The 24,030-nt window shown below is 42.0% G+C and overlaps 1 protein-coding gene across 6 annotated transcripts in view; it reads right to left on the bottom strand.

Moving 5' to 3' along the window:
- The window catches only part of LOC119382527 (uncharacterized), an 84,955-nt gene extending 61,685 nt beyond the window's left edge, over positions 1-23,270 (bottom strand). For 4 of the 6 annotated variants that reach the window (XM_037650260.2, XM_049412228.1, XM_049412229.1 and 1 more), the window contains exons 1-9: positions 23,031-23,270; positions 21,571-21,730; positions 19,525-19,623; positions 14,964-15,050; positions 14,062-14,148; positions 12,099-12,251; positions 8,117-8,182; positions 6,013-6,100; positions 3,061-3,401 (exon numbers count right to left, since the gene is read on the bottom strand). In XM_037650260.2, coding sequence (XP_037506188.1) covers positions 3,061-3,401; positions 6,013-6,100; positions 8,117-8,182; positions 12,099-12,251; positions 14,062-14,148; positions 14,964-15,050; positions 19,525-19,623; positions 21,571-21,690 — 1,041 coding nt within the window. In that variant the 5' untranslated portion in view covers positions 21,691-21,730; positions 23,031-23,270. The remainder of the gene's footprint in view (positions 1-3,060; positions 3,402-6,012; positions 6,101-8,116; positions 8,183-12,098; positions 12,252-14,061; positions 14,149-14,963; positions 15,051-19,524; positions 19,624-21,570; positions 21,731-23,030) is intronic. The other 2 variants (XM_049412231.1, XM_049412230.1) reach the window with 2 other exon arrangements.
- Between the last annotated feature and the right edge of the window lie 760 nt (positions 23,271-24,030).

The following is a 24,030-nucleotide window of genomic DNA, read 5'->3' as shown; positions in this document are numbered from 1 at the left end:
ATACTCAGACCATCTTTTACATCATGGTAAAATATTAGAACAATATAGTCAGTAAAAGTTGAGAAAAAAGCTCTTTATTAGTGTGCTGTCATCAAAAAGTATGAGAAAAAAATTGGGTATTAGATTATCTTGCAGCTTTCCCCTGGCACAATGCCGCAATCTTGGCATCACCGTAAAGATGAGAGATTGGAACTCAAGGTAGCCACAATGCTACATTTCTCCAATGAAAAATAAAACCAGCTCCCTTCAGAGTTTCGTATTCTTAGCTATGAGCTCCATTTTCTTCGAGCTCAGTTTTCTCAGCTTTCATTTTTTATGCACTCGCTGTGAGTTATCCCAGTGCCAGTTCACAACAAATAAAGATATAACCATTCCGTTTTTTGCACTTAGATCCTGAAACATTGGTGAGTGCCGTAAAGCTGTCCATATTTGTGTGCACATCATACAGATTTTTGTCATTGACTTTTTGTAAAAGTTGTTAGTAAGACAATATGTACAGGCAATTTCAAAATTTTTAAGTGTGCTCATTTGAACATCAAAAAATAAACCAATAGCTTTACAGCACAGAATGAATCCTTGTGAATATCCTTGTACAAAAATTTTGACCAACGTATATCTAATTCATTAGTTAATTTTGGGATGACAATGAGAGTCCATCAAGTATTGTAACTCCAGAACTACAACAGATCAGGGGCGTAGCCAAGGGGGGGGGGGGGGTTGGGTGGGTTCAAACACCCCCCGAAATTTTTCAGTTTTGCTTGCGTATATAGGCACGCACACATACAGACGCACGCACGAACATACATAAAGTATGGTTGAACCAGTCATGGGCACGTTACCAGTAAAAAGTAACAGTGTTACAGTTACAGTTACCTAAGCCAAAAAAGTAACTCTGTTACAGTCACAGTTACAGTGTTTCCGAAAGTAACTTGTTACAGTTACAGTTACTGTGCAAAAGTAACGTCGTTACTTTTCCGTTACTGTATAAAATAATAGATCACAAATCAAATTATAGAATTTATTTAATAAGGGTTGCACGTCGTAAAACCCTAGACGAAGGAAACATAAAAGGGGGCCCAACACCAGCAATCACTTTGAACGCCTCTTACTTGAAGTGGAAAACGTGGTTGATGTACTGGAACGACGGCAGTATATCCTAAGACGTTTATTAACTATACCCAGAAGCGCATGCGAAGAGCAGTGGGGAGTGCATCACGAGTGGTTACGACGTCCATTGTGTCTGCCCCATATGTTTAAGGTGTGTCAGACTCTGTTCGGAGAGCTTCCGGTCCGCTGGCCATACAAACCGTTTTTAAGTCCCGTTATTATACCTTGGAACATGACAACGTGTGTTCACGAAATCCTAAGACTGCACACCTGCGGATGATCATGGCGGTATCTAAAAGTGTGATGCGGGGATCGGCGAAACGGGCAGGAAATGATCAACGAGGCCTAAAGAACTCAAGCGGAATGTCGCTGAAGCAACCCATGCAACCCGTTCTAAGACCGAGCTTGTTGAGCACTGCTGGATGACAGGTCATAGCTTTGACCTAAACAATGCGACAACGCCGGTTTGTGAACGAAGGTGGGGGAAAAGCAACTCCTGGAATCGTGGTTCATTCGCCGCGGCTTGCAAAAACAGCCGCGGCCCCCCACTGGACATTTACAAGGACATGTGTGACTAGTGGACTGGTTGACCTCGGCTCATTTTTTTTTTCTTTTTTAGGATGCCACCTGCATTGGGGGTGAAACGTCTGTCATTTTGTTAATAATTGTTGCATAAAGTCGGAGTAAACATTTTACAACCAGTTACAAAGAAGTTTTACAATATCGCTTCGCTAGTTCACGGAATTTCTGGCCTTAGCCGTTTCGCGTTCTGCCGTTTTCTAGCCACCTGTCAAACACGATTAGCTCGGAGCCTCAGACGAGGGAGACTATAAACATGGCATCCTAATGCTCCTCCACCTGTACACCAAGAACATAGCTAGACGCTCAAGTGACGAAAAGGATATATATGCTGAAAAAAAAAAAACGGACGCGAACTTAGCAGGCTGTTCAGTTGAACCACGGTTGATTTACATGTTGCGTTAATGACAGACCTCCAACCTCGGTCTTCTGCAGGGAAGATAATACGCTTAGTCGCCTCCTCTCCTAAACTGCGAGGGGAGCCCTATTCTGGAAAGTTGAGGGGTGGAGAGGATATATGGTAAAGAAGAAAGTTCGAAAAAGTGTTGCTGTTGGATAATTTTTCATAAAGACAGAAGTAACTGTAACGGTATTTTCCGTTACAGTTACTGCGAAAAAAGTAACAGTGTTACAGTTACAAGTTCCTCTAACTTAAAAGTAACTAGTTACAGTTACAAGTTACTGAAAAAAGTAACTAGTTACCGGTAACGCGTTACTAGTAACTAGTCACTGCCCAAGACTGGGTTGAACCCCCCCCCCCGAAAAAAATTTCTGGCTACGCCCCTGCAACAGATATATATCTCAATACAGATTTCAGTTTTGATATCAGCATAACAAATCACATCTGCATGCCAAATTTCATCACTTTATTGTGATAAATAACAAAGATAGTTTTCATTGCCACGTCCCCCCTTAAATAGAACTGCCTTTAATTCACAGTTCACCCACTATGTTCACCCACTATGTACGCAGTTCACCCACTAATATACACAGCTTTTTTTTTTTTCATTTTCCCTGTTTTCAGGCTTTTGCATTTCCCGGCTCCTACATTAATTTTTTATGGTCCCATCAAAAACATATCAGTGAGGTTTTACTGTATTTTGTGTTCCCTTAAACTGTTTCCCACATTCAGAGCTGCTTGCCCACAATACATGTACTCTGATCTAGCTCAGACATGTTAAAGCTGACACAACTAGATTGCAGCTTAGCTTCAATTATGCCATTATGCATAACTTCGAAAACATGCGGAAGTTGCATTCACGTGTGCTTCTTTGCCTAAGTGTGTGTCTTCAGAGTCCTACTTAATGCAGTTATCACCATAATACACTGTGAGAAAAGGACAAATCAACAGTTAACTGCCATAAGATGACTCACCTTGTCTTCTTGACCTAGTAATCTCTGCAACTGCTGCACTCTCTGTTCTAACTGTTCAAATTCCACATCACCGGCTGGGTGACCACCTATGGCTCCAATAAGAGCCTCGGCTGAAGCCCCATCCGCAGCCGAGTCGGCAGACCAGTTCCAATTGCCATCACCACAACAGGCGACATCGCACGGAGGTGCAGATGCACCGTGGTGGGAGCGTCGGGACGGCGCAGTCCTTTTCGATTCCCGCAGGGAAGACGATGGTGGCATTGGCAGTGTCCCGGCAGCTGTTTCACGCTGCATCTCGCTCACCCACACACTCAAGTCTGGATTGCTAGCAGCCAGCTGGTCTGTGAGGCGTGCAAATGCATGACAGCATTTAAAGGCTAAGGCAAACACTGAACAAGCTGAGTGGATTGGATTAGACCTATGATAAAAAAACCAACAGCAAATGAACACGGATTACAAGGTATGGCTCAAGCAAAACCCAGAATGAATTAAGGCTCACCCTTCTGTAGTCATTTGAGAATGTCCTTTTTCTTTGCCTTAGATCAAACAATAATTATCAAGAAAAACAGCCCATGAGAATAGAGATTTTTCTTTTCAAGTTAATTTTATACAAAAACCATTTATCACCAGAAATGCTTTAACATTTCGTTTTAGAAGCAGAAACTGCACATAGACATGTAAACTCTCGCTCTGCTACGCATAGCAGGCATATGCCAAGCACAAATACACACACAACTTAAAATTTAGTCAAAAGGTTCCATGGCTTACTAAAACTAAAAATGTTTATGCCAGTAAGCATTTATGAATTTCATTCGTAAAAAGTTGTGCTGTAATATCATGATCAAGCACGATGGTGTTGCAAAATAACACAATAGGGAGTTTTAGCTTGTAACGTATACTTCTTTACGTTACCGTGTTACTGGATACCGGATGGAATCGCGCATGCGCGAACCTTTACGGAACGTAAACTACTCGCTAGATAGGCTTTACGTTTAAGGCCCCATCTCGCAAATCCACCTTCGTTCGTGGCTACTCGCGATATCCGCTTCGCGGAGACTCCAGCCACCGAGTCAAAATAAGCCGAAGTGCGAGCGCCACTTACGATCACCTTATTTCAGCCGGATTACCGAGGCTAGAGTGACCTAGAATACCGAATCCGCAAACGTGAGGGGCCTAAAGACGCTGACAGGCTGGATAGGTGGCGCCATCTAGCAGGGCCAAGGTGTACCAGGCGAGCACAAAATTGTTATTGCAGAAACATCGGGCATTCTACTTCCAATGTAGATGCCTTGCAGCTGCATTATTACAAATGAGTTGCCTTTTTAATAATTTTTTCCCCTCAAGAACACTAAGCGAAAACAAACGTGTTCATGATCGTGGTTGTGCGAAGCGTCACAAGATGTCGACACCATCGCCCGGTAACCTGGTATTGCTACACCCCTTCGCTTATACCGGGATACTGCACACGCTAAAAACCTCTCTTATGATTTTGCCGCAGCGTAATTCAATATTATCTAAATTAAATGTAGTTTAAATGCTGTTATCATCATCATTTAGTGGTTTGCGCAAACCTAATGGTTTACGTACGTACATAAAGGTTTACGTTTGGGCAGCTAAAAAACTTTACTAAAACTCGAGTTCCGGTAAAACGGTAAACGTAATCCGGTAACGGTAATGTAAAGAAGTATACGTTACAAGCTAAAACTCCCTAATATAAAAGAAAGTGACAAAAGAAGAAAGTGACAAAAGAAGTGCTGACTCAAGTCTACTGTAAATTGGGCTGTTAATGCTTGACTGACAACTTCTTGTGGGCTCAGAACAGGAAGCAAGTGTTTGTGCTTGTAATTTCAGTAATGTATACAGTCCCAGATCTCCACTAAACATTTTTCAAAAGATTTTCAAGGACACAGGAAATGCAGTCAACGTGATGTATTATTTTCCATGTACACCAGGTACCATCTCCTCACCATCATCATTTATTTCTCCCTTAAAGGGGCCCTGCAACACTTCTTCAACATGGTCAGAAAAAGCTGCCAATCGGTAGTTGAGGCTCCTGAGAACACGTGAGCCAAACATTATAGCGCAGCACACCGCCTGCGATTTGCAATTAGTTCTCAGTCAGCTAGGAATCGTTCCCTCTTCTCTTGACAAATGATGCCATATACTCAAACGACTGCGCCATATACCCAAATTCACAGTCATTGGCTAATTTTGGCATCGTGTGCTACACAGTTACCGCGGCTGCTGCGAGAGGGTGCCACGTGTCTGCGAGCACGCTCGCGATCACACTGAAAGTAAGCCGCGAGTTCGAAAAAGAAAAGAAGAAAAAGTGCTCAAGGTCATGACGCACGCGTGACATAACTTCTTTCCCCCGTGACATCCCTCCCTGCTTCTAAAAATTCTAAAAGCCATTCTAAAAGTTTTTTATGGCGGTCGATTCATGAGCCAATAAACGCCTTTAATAAAGCCATTCGATGGTAACCTGAAAAAGTGTTGCAGAGCCCCTTTTAAAGGTCCCTGTCGGGGTATTACATGGGGGGGGGGGGTACATAGGAAGTAAAACAGATAAAACAGATCGGGCCACAACACTGTTTAGCATTCTGTTAAGCATTCTGTTTCTCAGAGAAACAGAATGCTTAAGCTGCAAGACAAAAAGTCACAATTTGAACGAGGAAAAAAAAAAACAGTGTAAGGTCAATATGAATATTACAGCGTGAGGTGATCAGTAGGCAACTGTTTGAACATAATGGGGTTACGCACGGTGACAACACTGTCTGTCAAAATTTTCCACTCCGTGATGGCGAGAGGCAAAAATGATTGATTGAAGGAGGACATTGAACCGTGCAACCCTGGATGCTACAAGTTAAAAAGCCATCTACATGTGATGGGCTAGAGTTTGACACTTAACAAACCCTCATTGCTAATACAGAGACCACATGAGTGGTAACTTACCTTGAAAAGCCTTTGCCTCAGCTAGCTTGTTTTCAGCTTTCTTTTGAACGCTCCTAATTATGTCGTGCTGCTCTCGCAGTGCTGAAAGCTATAAAAAAGAAAAAAGTAAGATCCTTATTCTATGCAGTGCTTCTGACATAGAGTAGGAAAAAAGAACTAAAAAACAGTTTCAACAAATTTTGTACACAGGAGTTACATGGGAGTGAGGATAGGGGGGGGGGGGGGGGGGGATGTACAATGAAAGTAACAAAATAAAGAAAAATGATTACAAGATATAAGTACCACAGCAAAACAAAAAAGATAAAGGCGATGATTATTTCAGCCAATAGTAGCATGAAGCATGAACGAAACAGCAAAAGACGATGTGCAACAAATGATTCACTTGAATTTAATCATCGCTGCGAGAAAAGATAGTTAAAGGTGTTTAGAAAGGCTCATTGTGCACACATGCACTGCACATAAATGGTAGTATTATCTAGCTAACGCATTCTCAGTAAAAAATGTGTGCCACTAAAATAACACATTATTATTGTAACTTTAATCTGTTCACATATATGTGGAATTTTTTTTTTCTAAAAGAGCCAAATCCAGAAACCGAAACTAGGCTAAATTTCCCGGGAGCGTAAAGTGCACCTAAGTATCCTTCACTTTTAAAACAATTGTAAGCAAAATGGGGCCATTCCTCATTGTAACGTGAACTCAAAAAGGTAGTTTTGAATCACAAATGAGCCAAATCCTGCATCTGTTTCAATCAAACTGAGCCAGATCCATTAAATCAGCGCTGCGTCAACAATCTTGACCAAAACAACCAACACGGCTCATCCAATCTGTTTCATTTGTCTCCTAGTTGCTTTCCTATTGTGCTTTCGTTACACAATTCGTTTTTCTTGGGTGAGTTGTTATTTACTGAAGGACATGATGTTGTAGGGCAAGACTCGAACGTAAAAAGTAAGAGGCTGACTTTCCTACTTCTTTCTGCCTTTTAGTGTTTCTTTTCTAGTTGTGCGCTACAGTATCATGCCCTTCTTTTGCTCCAAGATGGTATATTTGAAACAGAAGGCAAGTGAAATGAAGATATTGGGCACCGATCTATTACTTGAAGAAGTGATTGAAACGGCACGTCATAGAACGAGCTAAGATGAAGAAGAGCTGAAGCATTTTTTTGAAGGCCTTCAATATATGCCAAGAACGAGAAAATGCTGCCGACAGTCCAGAATGGTGCACCTTTTGCCTGGAAGGAGCACTCGCTCTAGAAGTCTAGTTATCGCCATAACGCCCATGCAACAAAGGATGGCACCGATGGAAGCACAAGGATGGTGTTAATTTTGTCACATAATATTGCTATATCGTTCATTCACTGTGATTTAGACTTCTTCTATGAGCCAATTCAAGCCCATATGAAATGTTCCAACCTATAAGAGCCAAATCCAAATTTTACTCCTGAATGCCGACGATAGTGGACTATATAGATTTTAGCAGCAATATAGATTATGACTGGCAAAAAATTGTTGGAGCAGGCCCGACTATATTGTCAGTAGCAAAAAACTGCATTTTTGTCAGTTTCACTTAAAGTGGACTTGGCTCATTTAGAAAAAAAAAATGCCACATATGTACTGTGACTTAATGGCTTATAAAAATGTCTTCACTTGAAAGGCAAGTTTGTACTGACAGTGTAAACTGCTACAATTCAATCATAGAGCCCAAATGTACTGATGTAAACATGATGGGAGTGCAATGTTATTTGAATCAATTACAATCCCATAAACTTCTGTTAGTACAGGAAATAATGAATGCAACAAAGGACACAACGACATTTGTGTGATATCCATAGCAGAATTTGACACAAGGAGATGCAAGTATAGAGGCCATGTTTTATGCTTGAAGATAGAGAACCATTAAAATTTACCCAAGTTAATTGTATTACATAAATGCCATAGCTAATCGAGGTAGCCTAGTACACAGTGATGTTCTTTGCTGTAAGCAACCCTAGCTTGAACTAGTAAAAAAATGTGCTCAAAACTAAGGGCAGTAAAAAGCAATGAGCAGCTAGAACAAAAAACACCTTGACATATGGAAAGTGCCACAGCATGAAGAAAGTCCATACCTTTTTCTGAGATTCTATAATCTTTCTTATGACTGCGTTCTGTTCCATCAAACTTTCCTTCTCATCCTAAATGAGCAAAAAGAAGAAGAAAAAAAGAGAGAATCATATTTCCATAACTAGGAATGAAGTGTGAAGTCTTGATAAGCCAGCATCTGTACTTTTCTCGTAATGACAGCATGCCTGACAGCTCTCATAGCTTTCTCCTTAATACATTCAGCTCACCTGACCTTATCTCTCTCTTTTTTTCATCAGCTAATGAATGAAATCAACTGTTCCAGGATGCAGGAATTAACAACCTCAAAAACTTTGGGCACTGCATCCAAAGAAAGTCTGCCCATCTTGCTTATTTTTAGACAAATGGCAGCAAAAAAAGAGAAAACAACAACAAAGGAATGACAGGGTGTCTACCGAGTTGACTTTTCTAAATTCCCTGAGTTTTCCAGGTTTTCCCTGAGTGTTTTTGCTAAAATTCCCTGAGTGAAGCAGAACTTTGTTTTATGTCAAGATGGGTAGAGACCATATCGCTCAGTGATGTCACTCTCTAATACGCACGTTAGAAAATAAAAACAACTTAATCCCATTTGTATGGTACATAGAACAGTTAAACCTCAATATAGCGAAGTTGGTAAAAGCGGCAACTCACTTCATTATATCGAAACTTCGTTAAACTGAAATTCGACCTCTCATGCAAGGCATAGTTACTGAAGGATTAATCTTAAAGTTAAAATGCCACAAGAATGCTCGACTAATATGGCAACATGAAAAAACCTTTTTTTTATTTTTTGCGTGAAAAAAAATCAATTTTGTTGAGCCTGGGGTGCAGCAATCACAGTTAGATGCCTTGCCAGAGTGTCACATGTAAATACGAAACAAATGTGGGTTTAATGCACTGTGGAATTGCGCTTGTTCTGCTGCTGCGGGTTGTCAAATCCTCACGCGTTGCCCAGAGCCATGCAACGCCTTTGCTACCATGTTGCCCAGCAAAACTATTTGCTCTCCACGAACGCAAAACATCGAAAACCATCCCACGTTAGAAAAAAAGAGTCAGAGTTTCACCGTGAGAGCAAAATAGTAAATCCGATAGCAACAAAGAGGAATTTTATATGAATATAGGCTAGCAGTTCACTCCTTCAGGAAACGCAGCCGCTGCACTAAGAGAAGTGCCCTATCTATGGCTCAGGGGTGGATTCAGGTACCTAATGGGGGGGGGGGGGTACAAAGGCTAAAGCCCCCGCTCAGCAGTGCATTTTGGTAGGTCACGCATATTTACAACAGCCCAGAGGGGATTATGGCGGTGCCTAAGAAGCCTTCGTTGTAAATGTGCATAGGGAAGCAGGAAAAGCTAGAGCAATGAGAGAGGTAGAGATCAGGGACAAGATTCTCTTTACCCCTTTTGGGCCGTGGCAGGCAAAGCAACCTGAAAAAGGGTGCAAACTCAACAGGCAGTCTGACAAAGGAGGTGGACGACAGGCACTGAAGGGAGGGGGCGGGGGCTGGCTTAAAAGGGGGGGGGGAGCGATCGCCGCTACGCCCCCCCCCCCCTTTAGATCCGCCACTGCTATGGCTTCAACGGAAGTTTTGCAATTAGAGCACAACACCTACAAAGGTATGAGCCGTCTGCTGATCCCCACTAAAGATACCGCGGCGCACGCGACCACGCCCGCTGGTACAAAGTACGCACTTCCTGTGGGACTCACGCAGCGCCCCCCACCTCCCCAACCCGCCGGCTCCTATCTCCATGTGCCCATCGCGCGAACGAGACGGTCGGCTCATTTCATCTCTGCTTAAGCCCCGTTCATCGGCAGCGCTCGCGCGCTTTCGCTCGCGCATGGAGCATACAACGCGCGGGGTGATGCAATCGCGATTTGGACTTGATAAGGAAGATCATGGCGAAGGCAAAAAATTCACGTCGGAGTTTCTATATCGCATGAAAGCACGGCAACAGCCTGAATTACGGCACATCCGATTATGGTGGAAACGTTACTGTTTTCCGACATCGCGCGCCAAATCGAGCAAGTGGGACCCGTGCTGGTGTCGCGAATTTCGGTCGCCGCTATGCCTTGGCTCTGAAAAGTTTTGTAATTCGGCTTTGTAGCAAACATCCACGTGGTGTGGCTGGTAATTGCGAGCTGCAGCCCCCAAAAATATCGGTCGACTGCCTAAAACTTGTTTCAGCAGTGCCCTCATCGGGAAAAAAAGAACGAAAAAAGCTTTCACTCGCTGTGAATGGGCCCGTTAGTTACGCTAGCTCTCGCCTGGAAATTTATTCTATTCTTCACGGAGTCCTAAACAGCATCTTTGAAGCTCGGGATCAGAGCGAGTGAGCTCTCCGATAACAGCCAACAAGCGTCTTTTTTCTCGCCGATCGGGATGGCTTGCCAGATACCAGCATTGTCGAAGACATCCGCTTCCTGAACGATCGCGATCGCTTGCAAAACTCAAGCTCGTTATATCTACTGCTACCGCTTCTACAACTAATCATGCTTTTTACTTGACACGCGGCGATAACAAAAACACCATATCGGGCGCTAACACACAGCACGCGCGAGAAAGAATACAGAACTACACCGCGTAGTCACAGAACACCCTGACAACATTGCGCGATACAATGTGTCGTGGTTCATGGTTCCCGCATGCCACGCATCAGCCGGATTCTCTCCCACTTCACTGCTGACAGCATCGAGGTGCGCCACTTCCCCGCAGCGGCCGTTTGATGTGAAAAATGCGTTCACAAACTTTCGTTGCCTTTCAATAAAGTTACTGTGGTTTTTCCCTGATGGGAGCACAATTTTCCTGAGTTTTCCCTGCGAATTTCCAGACTACCCAAAATCCCTGAGAATTCCCGGTTTTCCCGGTCGGTAGACACCCTGAATGAATAAGAATATATCTGTCAATATTGGAAGGCACTTACATGCTACCTGAGTGTGCAGAAACAATGTATCAAATTAGCAAAATGCAACGTGTTCACGAATGCATGCAGGTTCACCTGAATAGGTGTCTCATGCAACTGCTGTACTATGTTTTGTCTGAAACATGTTTTGTTTGAGGGAACATTCTCATTCTATTTCGTAAGTAATTATAGAACACTAAGGACATGAAGTAAAATTTTGATCTTGGTGTCTCCATAAACAACGTCAGACTTGCTTGTGCAGTAGATGTTCTAAATATATTACACTTCTTGTTTTATACCTAACGATTACAAAGGATATCTTGAAGAACAATCCAGACTTTGTTAGAATTTCTCATGCACATGTAACACAAGAGTTGTTGAGCAGAGTATTATGCAAAATCTGGCAGTACTTCTAGTGTTGTCACAACCATATTTAAAATTGAGTAGTATTAATTTATTAATGACACTCTTAACAGAAATGAACATGGAATGCAAGAAACTCAGCATATAAGGTTAAGGTGGCATTTTAGAGAGAAATAAGAGAAATTAAAAATACGGACTGCCTTCTGGTGAAACAGTGCGAACGCCAGGACAGGGGATGAACACACAGGGCAAATGTCCCATCGTTTGAGCTGTTTCGCCATAATGTACGCAAACAAACTAGCCCGACTAGTACAGACTGCTTGCCCAATGTTTTCCCAAATTCCCACAACAGCCTTAACCCCACAGTTGAACGTACAGCTAAATAAGGTTTTATCGCTTGCAATTAATGTCATTCGTGCCTTCACAAAAAAAAAAAAAAAAAAAAACTTAATACTGCTTACAATGTGACGGTATGACCAAAAACATATGGAAGTTGATTAAGATACCCATCAACCACCATTTGCACCCACCAACATTTATCGATGACAGAGCTCAATTTTTGCATCAAAGTAGACGGGAAATGTTTTTATAACGGCGAGTCACAACTTGTGACTGAAGAGATAAAAGCAAATAGAAATGAAAGAAAGAAAGCTACAGAACAATGTAATAACCAGCAATGCTAGCTGCTCCAGCTCCAATAGTCTATGCAACCACCTGATGAATCCTTACTTGTAGCAGCTGTGCATACTGTGGGTCGTCAGTGGAACGACTATTGAGACAGTTGTCAAGGCTGCCAGATGCAGAAGCTGGTGAAGCTTCACGCCCTCCAGTTTCTAAGAGGCGCTCATTCAGATGGCGCTGTCGCAGGTCAAGGGCATTGAACTGTGGGAATAGGAAAGGCCATTGACCTTCAATGCAAACACTTCTGAAGTGTACTGATTATCGCCGGGTTATACAACATTGCAGAAAGAAAACAGTGCGCACAGAACGAGGATGATGGCAAAGACTGCAACACACGCTGTGCTGTTGTCCTTGTTCTGTGCATTCTGTTTTCAGTCTGCACACACATTTTTTGATGAACAAGGCAAACATAATTGATTTATTTTGATGTCTTGTCAACAAGAATTAAGAAAAAAAAGGAAGGTTAAATTGAAATTAAACTTTTTGTAAAACAAGAGATTAAGTTTTGCATCTTGATGGATTGGCAGTGATCTCAGTGGAAAAAAAAAAGGCAATAAAAGGATAAAGTTTTCTTTCTTCTTGCAATAATGTCTTAACTTTTACTGTCTGTTAGTCTGCTGCCCTGACAATTCGAAGCACACCTATAAACAGGTTCCTCTACTCTGTTACGTTTAATTAATGAATAAAGTTTAATAACAATATTACATGGCTATATATAGAATTTACACAGGCCACAATACCTTCTTCCTTGCATATTTAAAGCCTTGCACTTTAGAGGCACATTTGCAGTAAGGGCAACTTCCTACTTTTGTGCATGTGAGAATGCACCGTGACTCTACTAAGTCCATGCTCCATCCTGCTGATGTGCCAAGACGTTAAAGCAAGACAACAATCAATGTTACAGTGATATCTACACTGTTAGTGCCCTAATAGATAGATCAAATGAGCAGGGACATCTACAATTCAGTTCATATTAAATAATCACACAACTGCTACTGTTAATCACACATCACAATGTCTCATAAATTCCTCAGTTGTATAAAAGTGTATTCACTAAGTGATGTATTGTGTTTCTTTTTTTCTACTTAATGGTTTCATTTCTAGAAACCACAAATTTGTGTGTGTTGTTACAACCCACTAACGAGCAACCCTGCAGTAATATGTCGTTCAACGATTGCACTTATGAATAGAGCAAGTTCGAATGCATTCAAGCATCCCAGATGCACATTATTGTTTTGTTCTTATTTGTACATAATTAACTGCTTCAATAGAACATAAAAAGAGAGAGAGAGAAAGAGAAAAGGCTCAATTGAGCTCTACCAGCTGCAGAATTATTAAAATAAACATGCAAAGCTTCCTGAATTCTGTTATTAAGGAATTACAGAATCAACTTGAATGAAGTTTGTTTAAAGGGGCCATACATGGTCCCCCAACAATTTGCAGTTTTCAGCAAAAAACAGAAGTAGAGGGTCTATTATGCCTATACATATATGAATAATAGCCTGTAAAAGAATACTTTAGTGCGAAATAAGCCCTAGAACTCGCCGGCTATAAACCCCACCGACCACCGGCGAATGCAATTTTGACATGGCGTGTGTGACGTCATGTGCTGCATGGAGCGGAGCTGTCATCTTATACCAAAGCTTCAGCCACTGCAAATTGTTCAATTTCACCGCCAAGCTGAAGAAAGCTGAAATAGCTCAACTGCATGCGCAGCTGACCACGGAACAAAATAGTTTGCCAGAATGCAGATGCTCGCACAGCAAGTAGCTTGTTATGTCACGGCTCGCGACTGCACCAGTGTTGCCTGACTCTCAGGCTGCTTGCATGTTCATAAAAATATTCAATTATAAATCAAGTTCTCGACCAAATGTGCTAACATTTTGTCAGCTTATTTGTGAACGAACAAGGACTAACCCACCTAACACAGATTATGTTGGAAAATTGGGTGTCATGGCCTCTTTAAAACTCTCAGTTACTAGGAGGAAAATACAGCATCTAGGTTTCATACCCTTCCTTTGCGATCATCAGTATTTGCATGTTCAATGTTCAGCTGATCCAGCATCTGGTGTAGGGTCACTAACTGTTGCTGAGCCATCTATATGTTAGGCAGGAAGGGAAAAAGCATGCATCTCAGTGAATAGGCCAAACAGCTTTGTGCATTTCATGAACTACTGAACAGGCTTATGTACTAGACACGAAACATTACCTGCAGACACAGGCACACGCTGCTGACAAGAAATACCACACAGAAATGTGAACAATGGAGCAAATTGCCTTGAATGCATCCAAAGCTAGCTGGAAACAAAGCACAGGCTGACATGTCAACCAAGTGATAGATTGAAGCGATACGCTGAGCCTTTGTAACCTTATTTTGACCATCTGGGTTTCTTACCACGCATTTATATTCTGGGGCACCGAGATTATATGATTAACTTTCATCCAAATGCAGTTACCACATCTGAGCTCAACAATGCAATTTGGTAACACTCAGCTGCTGCGGCAGCCACTACTAATCCAGCCAATAATTTGCTTTGTGCATGCATGCATGCATTTGATCCATGTGGGAATGATATTCATTGCAACTTGTTCCTTTTTCTGCATTACTACTTGATATCAATTGCCCCAACTACATTCATTAATGAACTCAGACAGTGGTACACAAAATGAAATCTCTGCCACCTTGTAAAACCAACCGAAACTGTTGATTCATCAAGTAAGTCTTGGAATGCATGCCACAAATCCTCTGGTTCAAATTTCTTTGCCCGTATGCACTGTATTGACATATATATGCTCCATTATTCACAGTTCAATGTAGTGTAGTAGTGTAGTTAGTCACAAAATGAACGGTTAGTTACGTCTTTAGGCATACAAAACAGACAAAGTGTGGTTTCAAGAGTCACTAAGCCACACCTGGTCCAAAAGGGACTGCATTGAGTCGGACTTGTCCGCCAAGTCACTATAAAGTCTCTGCAAACGACACAGTTCTTCTTGAGCACGCTGCAGTAGCAGGAACAAAAGTGAAAATAAGAAAATACAAATACATAAAAGGCATTTTAAACAATGTCATCTAAGTTGGCATCAAATAATGTCGACACAGTGAAACTTGCAATTTCTAACATGATTTTTCAACCATGATATACAACTCTGCTATGGTTACATTGGCTACTCTGCCTCACGCATCGTGCAAAATAACTTAATGCAAACAATGCAATGGCACAGCTCACTTCTGGTCACTCAAACAAAGCAGTTCTGGTCACTCAAACAAAGCAGGACATAAAAATTTTGCTTAAAATGAACAATGCTGCACATGTTGTGAGCATCATTGACAGCTTTTAAAAACAATGAGATTAAACAGCAATACTAGTTATTTTCTGGCAAACGAGCAGAAGCTGACTAGTATGTTAATATCCCAAATTCTCACTGTATCTTGTCCGTTGTCCATTAGCACTGTTTACCATAGCTCACCATAGTCAACAGTTAAGTTTCTATTTTTTTTCCTTTTTTGTACACATATATCAACATATTCCCTTCAGCGGCAGTGTGTACAATAGGTGGATAGCAAAAACGTGGCTCTCGCAAAGGATTGTGGGCTACGGCGCCCGTCTGCATCGACTTCCGGTTCGAGACTCCGTGCCGCCGAAGAGGCACAGTTGCTAGCGCCGTCGCTTTCTGTGTGTTCCATCTAGCAGTCACGGTCCTCTTTTCTCACAATTCACTGCATAATACTTTGGAGCGCTGTGCAGCTTACTTGAATAACAAATGCAATAAGTGTGGGATTGTTATAAAGGTGCAAATGGTAATTTCTTCATTTAAGTGGCATGCACCTCCGGAAACATGCACGTTGTTTTGCAGCAAAGGGTGTTTTCGCACGTTTTGTGACCTATAAAGATTTGTTGCACATCATAGTGTCATAAAATACCCACCCAATCTGTTTTCATTTTGCGAACTAAAAAATTATTTATTTACTTTTGTGTAAATTTTTACTTTTGTGTAAATTATTTATTTCCTTTACGTGAGATGTCGTTCCCTCGCGCACTCGAACACTGTGTTTCAATGCATGCGAAATTCTGCGCACTCAACACACGTTTGTCTTTCAAGTTGCACTAAAAGGTATACCGGCACTTCCCACTTGCAAGTCTCTGAAATACTAGAGACGTCATACCATATGCAACTTGTTGCTTGAAAAGTGACTTAGATCATTTTTCGTCCTATGACACCAGTAACTGAGCTGCGGTTTTGTTCCGTTGGCCTTTTATACGCTCAGCAGTTTCCATACATTTCGCAGGAAGTTCGCAATGTAGCTTATGCAATGCAAATATACTATATGGGTGTACTTGATTGGGCAGAGTACGCGTACTTATGTTGAAGTCTTTATGTAACTTTGGAACGTACAGTCGTCAGCATGCTTAACTCGAACGCTCCGCAGCATGTCCTGAAATGGTTTTATTGACTCCAGCGTCGCGTAGCTTTGGGTTCTGTTGGCGAGATGTTACCAATGCATGCCGACCTACTATCCAAGCATACCGAAGTGTCGTCTCAGCAACAGCGCTCAGCACTTCGCAGCTGGCATCAGTCAAACTAGTACTGGCCAAACTGCAGAGTGTTCGAGTTAAGCTTTCTGACAACCAGGGCCATAACTAAGAGGGGGAACCCCCTCAACAAAAGTTGAGGGGGTTCTGACACCCCCCCGAAATTTTTTCGTGCGTTAACTTTTCGGGTGACACTAAAATACTTGCGCACCTTCACAGTGACCACAAGTTGCTAAGGTTAGCTGCTCTACACAAAAACACCCTCCGAAAAAAATTCCTGGGTACGGTCCTGCTGACGACTGTACGTATGTTGACATTTGGTACCATGTGCTCATATCTGTGAGACATTCTGAGGTAGCCACCGTTTTTGGTCTAAAATACTAAATCAAGCTAATTCTGCAAACTATTACTGCGTGTTTTAAAGCATAACACTCGCATGCTGCGCTCGAGACCCACCTCTCACCGTTCTGCATGTCTGCCCGTTTCTACTTCTTGCTTAGTCCTCTAAACTGCGAAATACCTTGTATACATTCGCAAAAGAATTCAAGAACACAATCACTGGACAATCGGTAACAAACGTGTCGCAGAATTGCACGTGTTTTCTCCCCGATTACACTGAACAGCAGGCACCTTGAAGGAGCAAAGAGCTAGGCCTTGAGCCGGAATTACCGTAGTGGACTACGCGCCGTTTCGCTATCCACCTATTGTACACATCAACTCCGGACGCGCGTCAAGCACCGTGCATGTCTTGAAATGATTTGAAATGGCGTGTGCATATTTGTGCACGCTTCCCGAGTCGATAACTAGCGGTCATTTAACTTCATTGTGCTGCGTACTGCTGTAGAGGATCACTTTGCTGGAGACAGTACCGTGTTCGACGATCGTTCGACGTGCCGTGTTCCAGGACAAACGTCAAGAGTATTATTTTTCTTTGTTCGAAACGAATACAACCAAAAAACAAACTGGGCATGCATTTTGGGCCTAATATTTTATTCTTTTTATGCAAGAATTGAAGCTGACTGATTGCAGAATAATAAATTATTTAATTACATGCTAATTAAATATATAAATATTTACATGCTAATTAAACAAATAATAATATTAATTACTGGAACTCACACAAAACAACACATTCCTTCATTTTATTTCTTGGAATGCAATATAGTGTGTCTTGGAATTATGCTATGCAAATTAGACACATTTGCAGACAGTGCATCATAATTCGCGCCTAACTATGGGATACTATTGGAGCATTGCTGCAGTACACCCAAGTCATCTGGGAGCATGCTGAGTCAAGTGGACAGGAGAGCACCTTTTACCACAACTCTAAGTAATTTGTACCCTAAGTTCAACAAAATTTTTAAAAGATGAGTTTCTTAACATTATCCTAACACTACAGCAGGTGCTTCAGTTACCAAAAGAACCTGTGCGAACGCCATTTGGGAATGTATAGGAAAGCTTTTAATGAGAACAGAATGAAGTTAATACGCCGATATGAACGTGGCCAGCTTTTCATATGCCATTGTGTATTATCAACACCACAGACAATTAATTTATGGGGTTTAACATCCGGGTACAATTTTGGGCTCATGGGAGACATTGCAGTGGTGGGCTCTGGATAAATTTTGACCCAACCCCCCCCCCCCCCACCCCCATTCCCCAGTGTACCTAAGTCCAAGTATGAGAGTGCTTTTGCTTTTCAGCTCTGTCAAAATTTGGCAGGCATGGCCACAAACCTAACATGTGCCATTGTGTTCAGCAACAGAATGCCATAACCATGGTGCGCCCAGAGTGGGGAACATCACAGCTAAAACTGCACTTCAACATGCAGAAAAGATCTTGAAACTCTGCTCAACTTGCCATATTCTGCACTTGTTCATGATCTGCCCTCCCGAACTTCATGATTTGGGGGCAGATCATTTGAGCCATTGCTCAGTTGCATGAAATATATGCTTGTGCTTAATTTTAAAGAAAGTTCGGCATATAGGCATGGACACTAAAGAAGGGAAATAGAAAACACAAACACCCCTACATTTCCCTCCACGTCTGTCCCATGTCTGCACATGTCACTTTCTTCTCAAATGAATCCCTACCAAATACAGCTAAAACTCCATCTAACGAAACCAGATGTCACAAAGTTCCCAATCTAACAAAGATATTTAGATTCACCAGCAAGTAGCCATAGGGATCAGTGTGATCATCAACCCGAATTAACGAACTAGCTTGGCCACCAAACCCAATTTAACAAAGTTTTTGCAGAAATAACTGAGTAAGAAAGCGGTGACTTCCTTCCAATTTTGCAGCAATGGGTTTTCCTTTGAGCATGCGCTCTAATGCTCTCACATTAAAACGTCTAGGCGCCCTACTCACGGCCCAATAGCTTTAGTCTGACGAGGCTGCACGCTGCGCCCATGCATGGAGCACCTTACTCGGCAGTCTGTAGAGCTCTTATGTTCCGTATAGTGCTATGCGTGGCAGTGGTTGGTTTTGCGATTTCATGGCACTAATTGTCTCCTTGCAACTTTCCGGCTCAGCCTCCACGCTCAATACCTCATTCGTTCCCCGCGTCTCCGCATAATGTTTGCCCACCACTGCTTCACGTAACACAGACATGGTGCCCCCTATGTCTGGGTGACATGGCAGGCTCCGTGTCAAGGACACCCTCGGGACGCCCTCACAGACTTTTCACATATGCGGGAGTAGAGTGGTGGCAAGGACAATGACCTGGTAGCTTTTGGATGTCGCTACATTACGATTTTGGATTTTGAAGAGCCGAAAAATCCCTTTCTTGATTTTACAAACTTCCCAATTTAACTAAATAATTTGAGTGTCCTTATTACTTCGTTAGATTGAGTTTCAACTTCCTATCATTCCAAGTAGAATATGCCAAAGATGCTTTGCCATGGTAAAGAAGAAGGAAGCAAAAGATTTATGCTACTCACAGGATCTTCAGACTTCTCAAGGTTTTTCATCAGGCTTTTCACCTGTCGCATGCAATCATCCAGATGTTTCAATCGGCTGGTCAAGGCACTTGTGTCATGCTGAAAAGGATGAATTCAAAATGAAAAAACATTCCCAGTCCCAAGCTCATGCAACTGACTTTTTTATGTGCAAGACCATATGCAGGATTTCCCAACTCCACAACTCTGCATATAAGTGAATTCAATGTAACAGGTCCTGTTGACAGGTAACCAATGGCAAACTCATGCAAGGCGAATTCCACCCACAAATAAGAATGATATCAAAAGAGTGGTAAGGTGGGCTAGTGTGTATGGATGCATAGTAATGAACAGCGCGAAATAAAAGCAAGAGTCAAAAGAAAAATCAACAAGGGATGGGCGCTGATTTTCAACTGAAAAATTTCATCTTATGTGTTGACCATCCTTTTGTCGCCCTTTATTTCGTGCTGTTAATTACTATGAATGACATCAACTTTTTTTTTTGTATCTGTAAATGGTGCATTTGCTTTCTGTTCAATATTTACAGTGCCTCATTGCTACTGCATTTGTTATCAGAGTTGATGTAGTGTATATATGTATAATATAGTTTGCACATGGAGGATTTGATTATATAAATTTATGTTCCTGAAAGCTGGTCAACAGTCTTTTAAGCAAGTAAACAACAACAAAAAGACAGCTGGTAAAGAAATTTGGAAAATCAATCAAAACCCAAATATGCAGGATCTGTCAATATTAAAGGGGCCCACATCCTCTTTGAAGTTACCATAGAACCCTACAGTTGAACTTTATTGCTTCACAAATCTCCCAGAGCAAAATGTTTTGTTAGAATCAGTTTAGTATGAGCAGAGTTATTGCACGAAACGAGCACTTTGTTTCTCTTCTTAGGGCCATGAGTGCACTGGAAGCTTCAAATGGGAGGATGGCAAGAGGGCAATGTGCTGTCCAAAAGTTATGTCCCCGTACATCAATGCCTTGAGCATTTCGTCTTCTTTTTCTTTATATTCATCATTACTTCTGGTTCAGACGGGTGCAGCACAGGCACGTGGCAGCACCCCGCGAGCAGCAGCAGTACCTACACAATGCAGCACGTGGCCTCCGAAATCAGCCACTGGCACACCCACTTGCTCCTGCATACCGTGCAGTTAATGACGACATTGCTGACAACACAGTATGAGATTTGTGGCTGTTTTAAGCACAAAATTATAAATTCCCGATGTGTACATGTGCAATATCTGGCTCACATGTTCAAAAGAGCTTGACAGCATTTTCTGACTACATTCAAAAAGTGTCACAAGGCACCTTTGACGTTTTAGCCATCAAGGACATATGAAAACCATTAATACAGACACTAAAAATTGCATCTTAGTTGCTGTGCCTCAGCGTTACCTTTAACGACTATAGCAACGCAAAGTATGAAGAAATGTAGATGTCACGACTAGCTTTGTTTGAACAGCCAATGACACTTCTCAACAAAGAGGACGTAGAAGATTCCTTCCACAAGAACAGCTTAGCTTGCAAGTGAGAATGGAAACAGAATTTCCTTGTGCATACAGTACATCGTAATTTAGGGCATAATTTTTATGTACGACACAGACTGAACTAACTGTGCACGATTAGGTGGACTGCAATAATGAGCATGTATCCGTAAGCTCATTGGTGCTCTAAAGATGTATATATATATTTTTTTCCTGAGTTGCATAGCACTGAGTTTCGTATTTTTCATAACTGTGTTCCAAGCTACAGTTTTGGTTTCATGACACAATGAAATCGAAAGCTCAACAAATGTTGTTCTAAAGATGCGTCTTTTTTTTCCTATGCTGCATAGCACTTCAGTGTAAATTTTTCATAATGGTTTTTCAGCCTACAGCTTTGGTTTCATGACACAATGAGACCGAAAGCCCAATAAATGATGCCAACTTCGCTTTTAATAGTACAAGCAAAAAACATTAAAGGATCCTGCCCTCTTTTATTCAATGGCCCCCTTCATGAAGCCTTTTGCCAGGAATTAAAATAGAAGCTATAACTTACAGCACGATTAGTGTTTTTACTGGCGGACGATGCGCTGCCAACTGAGGCAGTGCTCGGAGATGCCCTGTCTGCCCTTGCATTTCGTCGGGCCTGATCAGGGTCGGTGTTGCGTCGTTGCATGTTTAGTAGAAGTTGTCCAGCATCACCCCTGCATGGAAAACTGAAGCATCGCATGTACATGTGGTGAAAAAACAGCTTCAATAACATGACAGCTTCATGTTTACATGCTGTGGCCAATGTAGTGCCTAACAAACACGAGCCAAGATTTAGTTAACTTCTGGTTATAGAGAAACTCAATTTTAAAAATCTACTTGTGTCGGCAGGAAATTTGTAGGTTGACAACATCGCAATGCCTGCCTTTCCCTTGGCATCCCTCACATCTGACACAAATCACCTTAGCGCATTTTTGCTTTTCCTGCTCGAGCTGTTTGGTTACAAAGCGCCACATAAGCTAAAAAGACCTCTCTGCTTGCCACAATGCTTTGCTTTAAATACCGCACACTTCTGCTTAATGCTACCAGAATTGAATCTTACATGTTCCTTTTAGGCTTCTCACCTGCTGCAGATAACAAAATTGTAACCCTTTTTTTCTACAACTAAAGGTTGCTGGTTAGTAAAACCTTAAGGCATGAAATTTCTTGTACTTCTTTTTGTCAGGTGTAATTACAATTAGCAGCTTCCATTCTGCTGGACAAAACACATATTCAAGCAAAGGGAAACACACATATAGCGACCACACCTCTATTTTTTTCAATAAATGTCTACACTTCCGGTTCTGATTCGGTTTTAAATGCATCACTAAAGCATGTGTTTATTGCAGCAGCGTAACTAGCTCGCAACATGCACAGTGCAAGCATGATAAGCGGCACTGAATGTGTTTTGAATGACAGGTGACAGCTGCGAAAGCGCTGACGTGCGAATTTGCCAGCACAAGTTTAAATGCAGCGATTCGAAAAAACAAAACACTTTCAGCCTTGAACTTCTGAGATGATGAGGCTTTGTGCAAGCATTACGTATCCGCTGGCACGATGCAATTCTTTAGAACCAGACACAGAACAATCGACAACACGTACTAAAAGGTCAGTACAACCTCATTACATCCAGTGCACGGGGAGGCTTCGACATTGCGATCGCGGCACACGCGTGTTCCAAGCACAGAACGAGCTGTTGTATCATCGCTAAAGATCGACCGCTGTGCACGCTCAAAGATGTGGTTCAGTGCAAGCGAGAGCGCTTGGAATTGGTCTTATATGCATGTTATTGGTACCGGTCACTAAGATGACACTGGCTACTAGTGCCTGAGCAAACAGGGTAACGTATAACTGAGAGGCATAACAGTGGTCGATTTTGAAGACTAAGTAATACCTAGGCAGGCTCACTGCAGATAACCTCATGTGAGAACTACATTAGGTGTAAATGCCACATAAACTTTGTTGGACGTTGACCGGAGACCTACGTACCGACTGGAGCCCGGTTAGGCGCGGCGCAGATATCACTAAGGCGGCGCCGTCACTTTGACTTGAAGAAAAGCAAAAACGTAAGTGCTAAAGACGGATGCCAATCCGTGTCCGCGAGTTCATGCGTCAAAACACACAGGGCACGCCGGCATATCGCAGGGTCCGGCAGACAAGCAGCGATGCTCAGGCAAAATCCGGATCATGTTTCTTCAGAGCGTACAAATATAGCCACAGTATGCACAACGCTTAGTTTCGCATACGTTTGACTGGCAGTAATGTGCTTCAATAATAAAAGCAAGTAGTGCAACGCCCATTAAAATAGTATATGTTTTAGCAAAATGCAAGCTTAGATTTTTACAGGTCAACTTGCTCGGACTTACAAAATCAGAAAAAAAAATCATAAAACATTACTTTCGCTTTCGGTCTTTGACGGTCTGATTGAGCGCTTTACCGCGCGCTTTTACCGCCTCAAGGCTGGTGCTGGCGGCAATTTGAAAATAATGCCCGCAGATACATACTTAATACACCGACTTTAGAGCGATGCGCAGTCGAAATGTTTACTGCATGGAGGATTCTCTTTGTTTAGAAATGCAGAACACCTTACAAAGGACAATTTTTTTTCACGGTAAGCCGACAATTGGCAGTTACACCAACATTTTGATTAGGTAAACATTTAGAATATTTGAAACAAGGTGACCTGCTTTACAGGGCTTTATTTATGTTTTTTTTTTTCAGGTAAAATGGGTGATGAGACGGGTGTAGGATGATGGTCATTTGTGAATAAATCGATCTTTGTGTATACGTGTTTTCCTGCAAAACCGATGGCATCATATCTGCTCAAAGTTTGCACAATGCTACCAAAGCTTAGCCGCTCACATGGCGACATTGACACAGCGAAAAGGAGTGTAGCTCGATGAAGTAAGCTACCAAGGGTCATACGGCGTGCACCAGGTATAAAAGGTATAAGTTTAAGTGGCTACAATGTCACATAAGAAGGAATATT

Source organism: Rhipicephalus sanguineus, chromosome 2 (assembly GCF_013339695.2).
Source record: "Rhipicephalus sanguineus isolate Rsan-2018 chromosome 2, BIME_Rsan_1.4, whole genome shotgun sequence".
NCBI lineage: Eukaryota > Metazoa > Arthropoda > Arachnida > Ixodida > Ixodidae > Rhipicephalus > Rhipicephalus sanguineus.
Note: the sequence above shows the minus strand (reverse complement) of the source record. Positions and strands in the feature narration are given on the sequence as shown.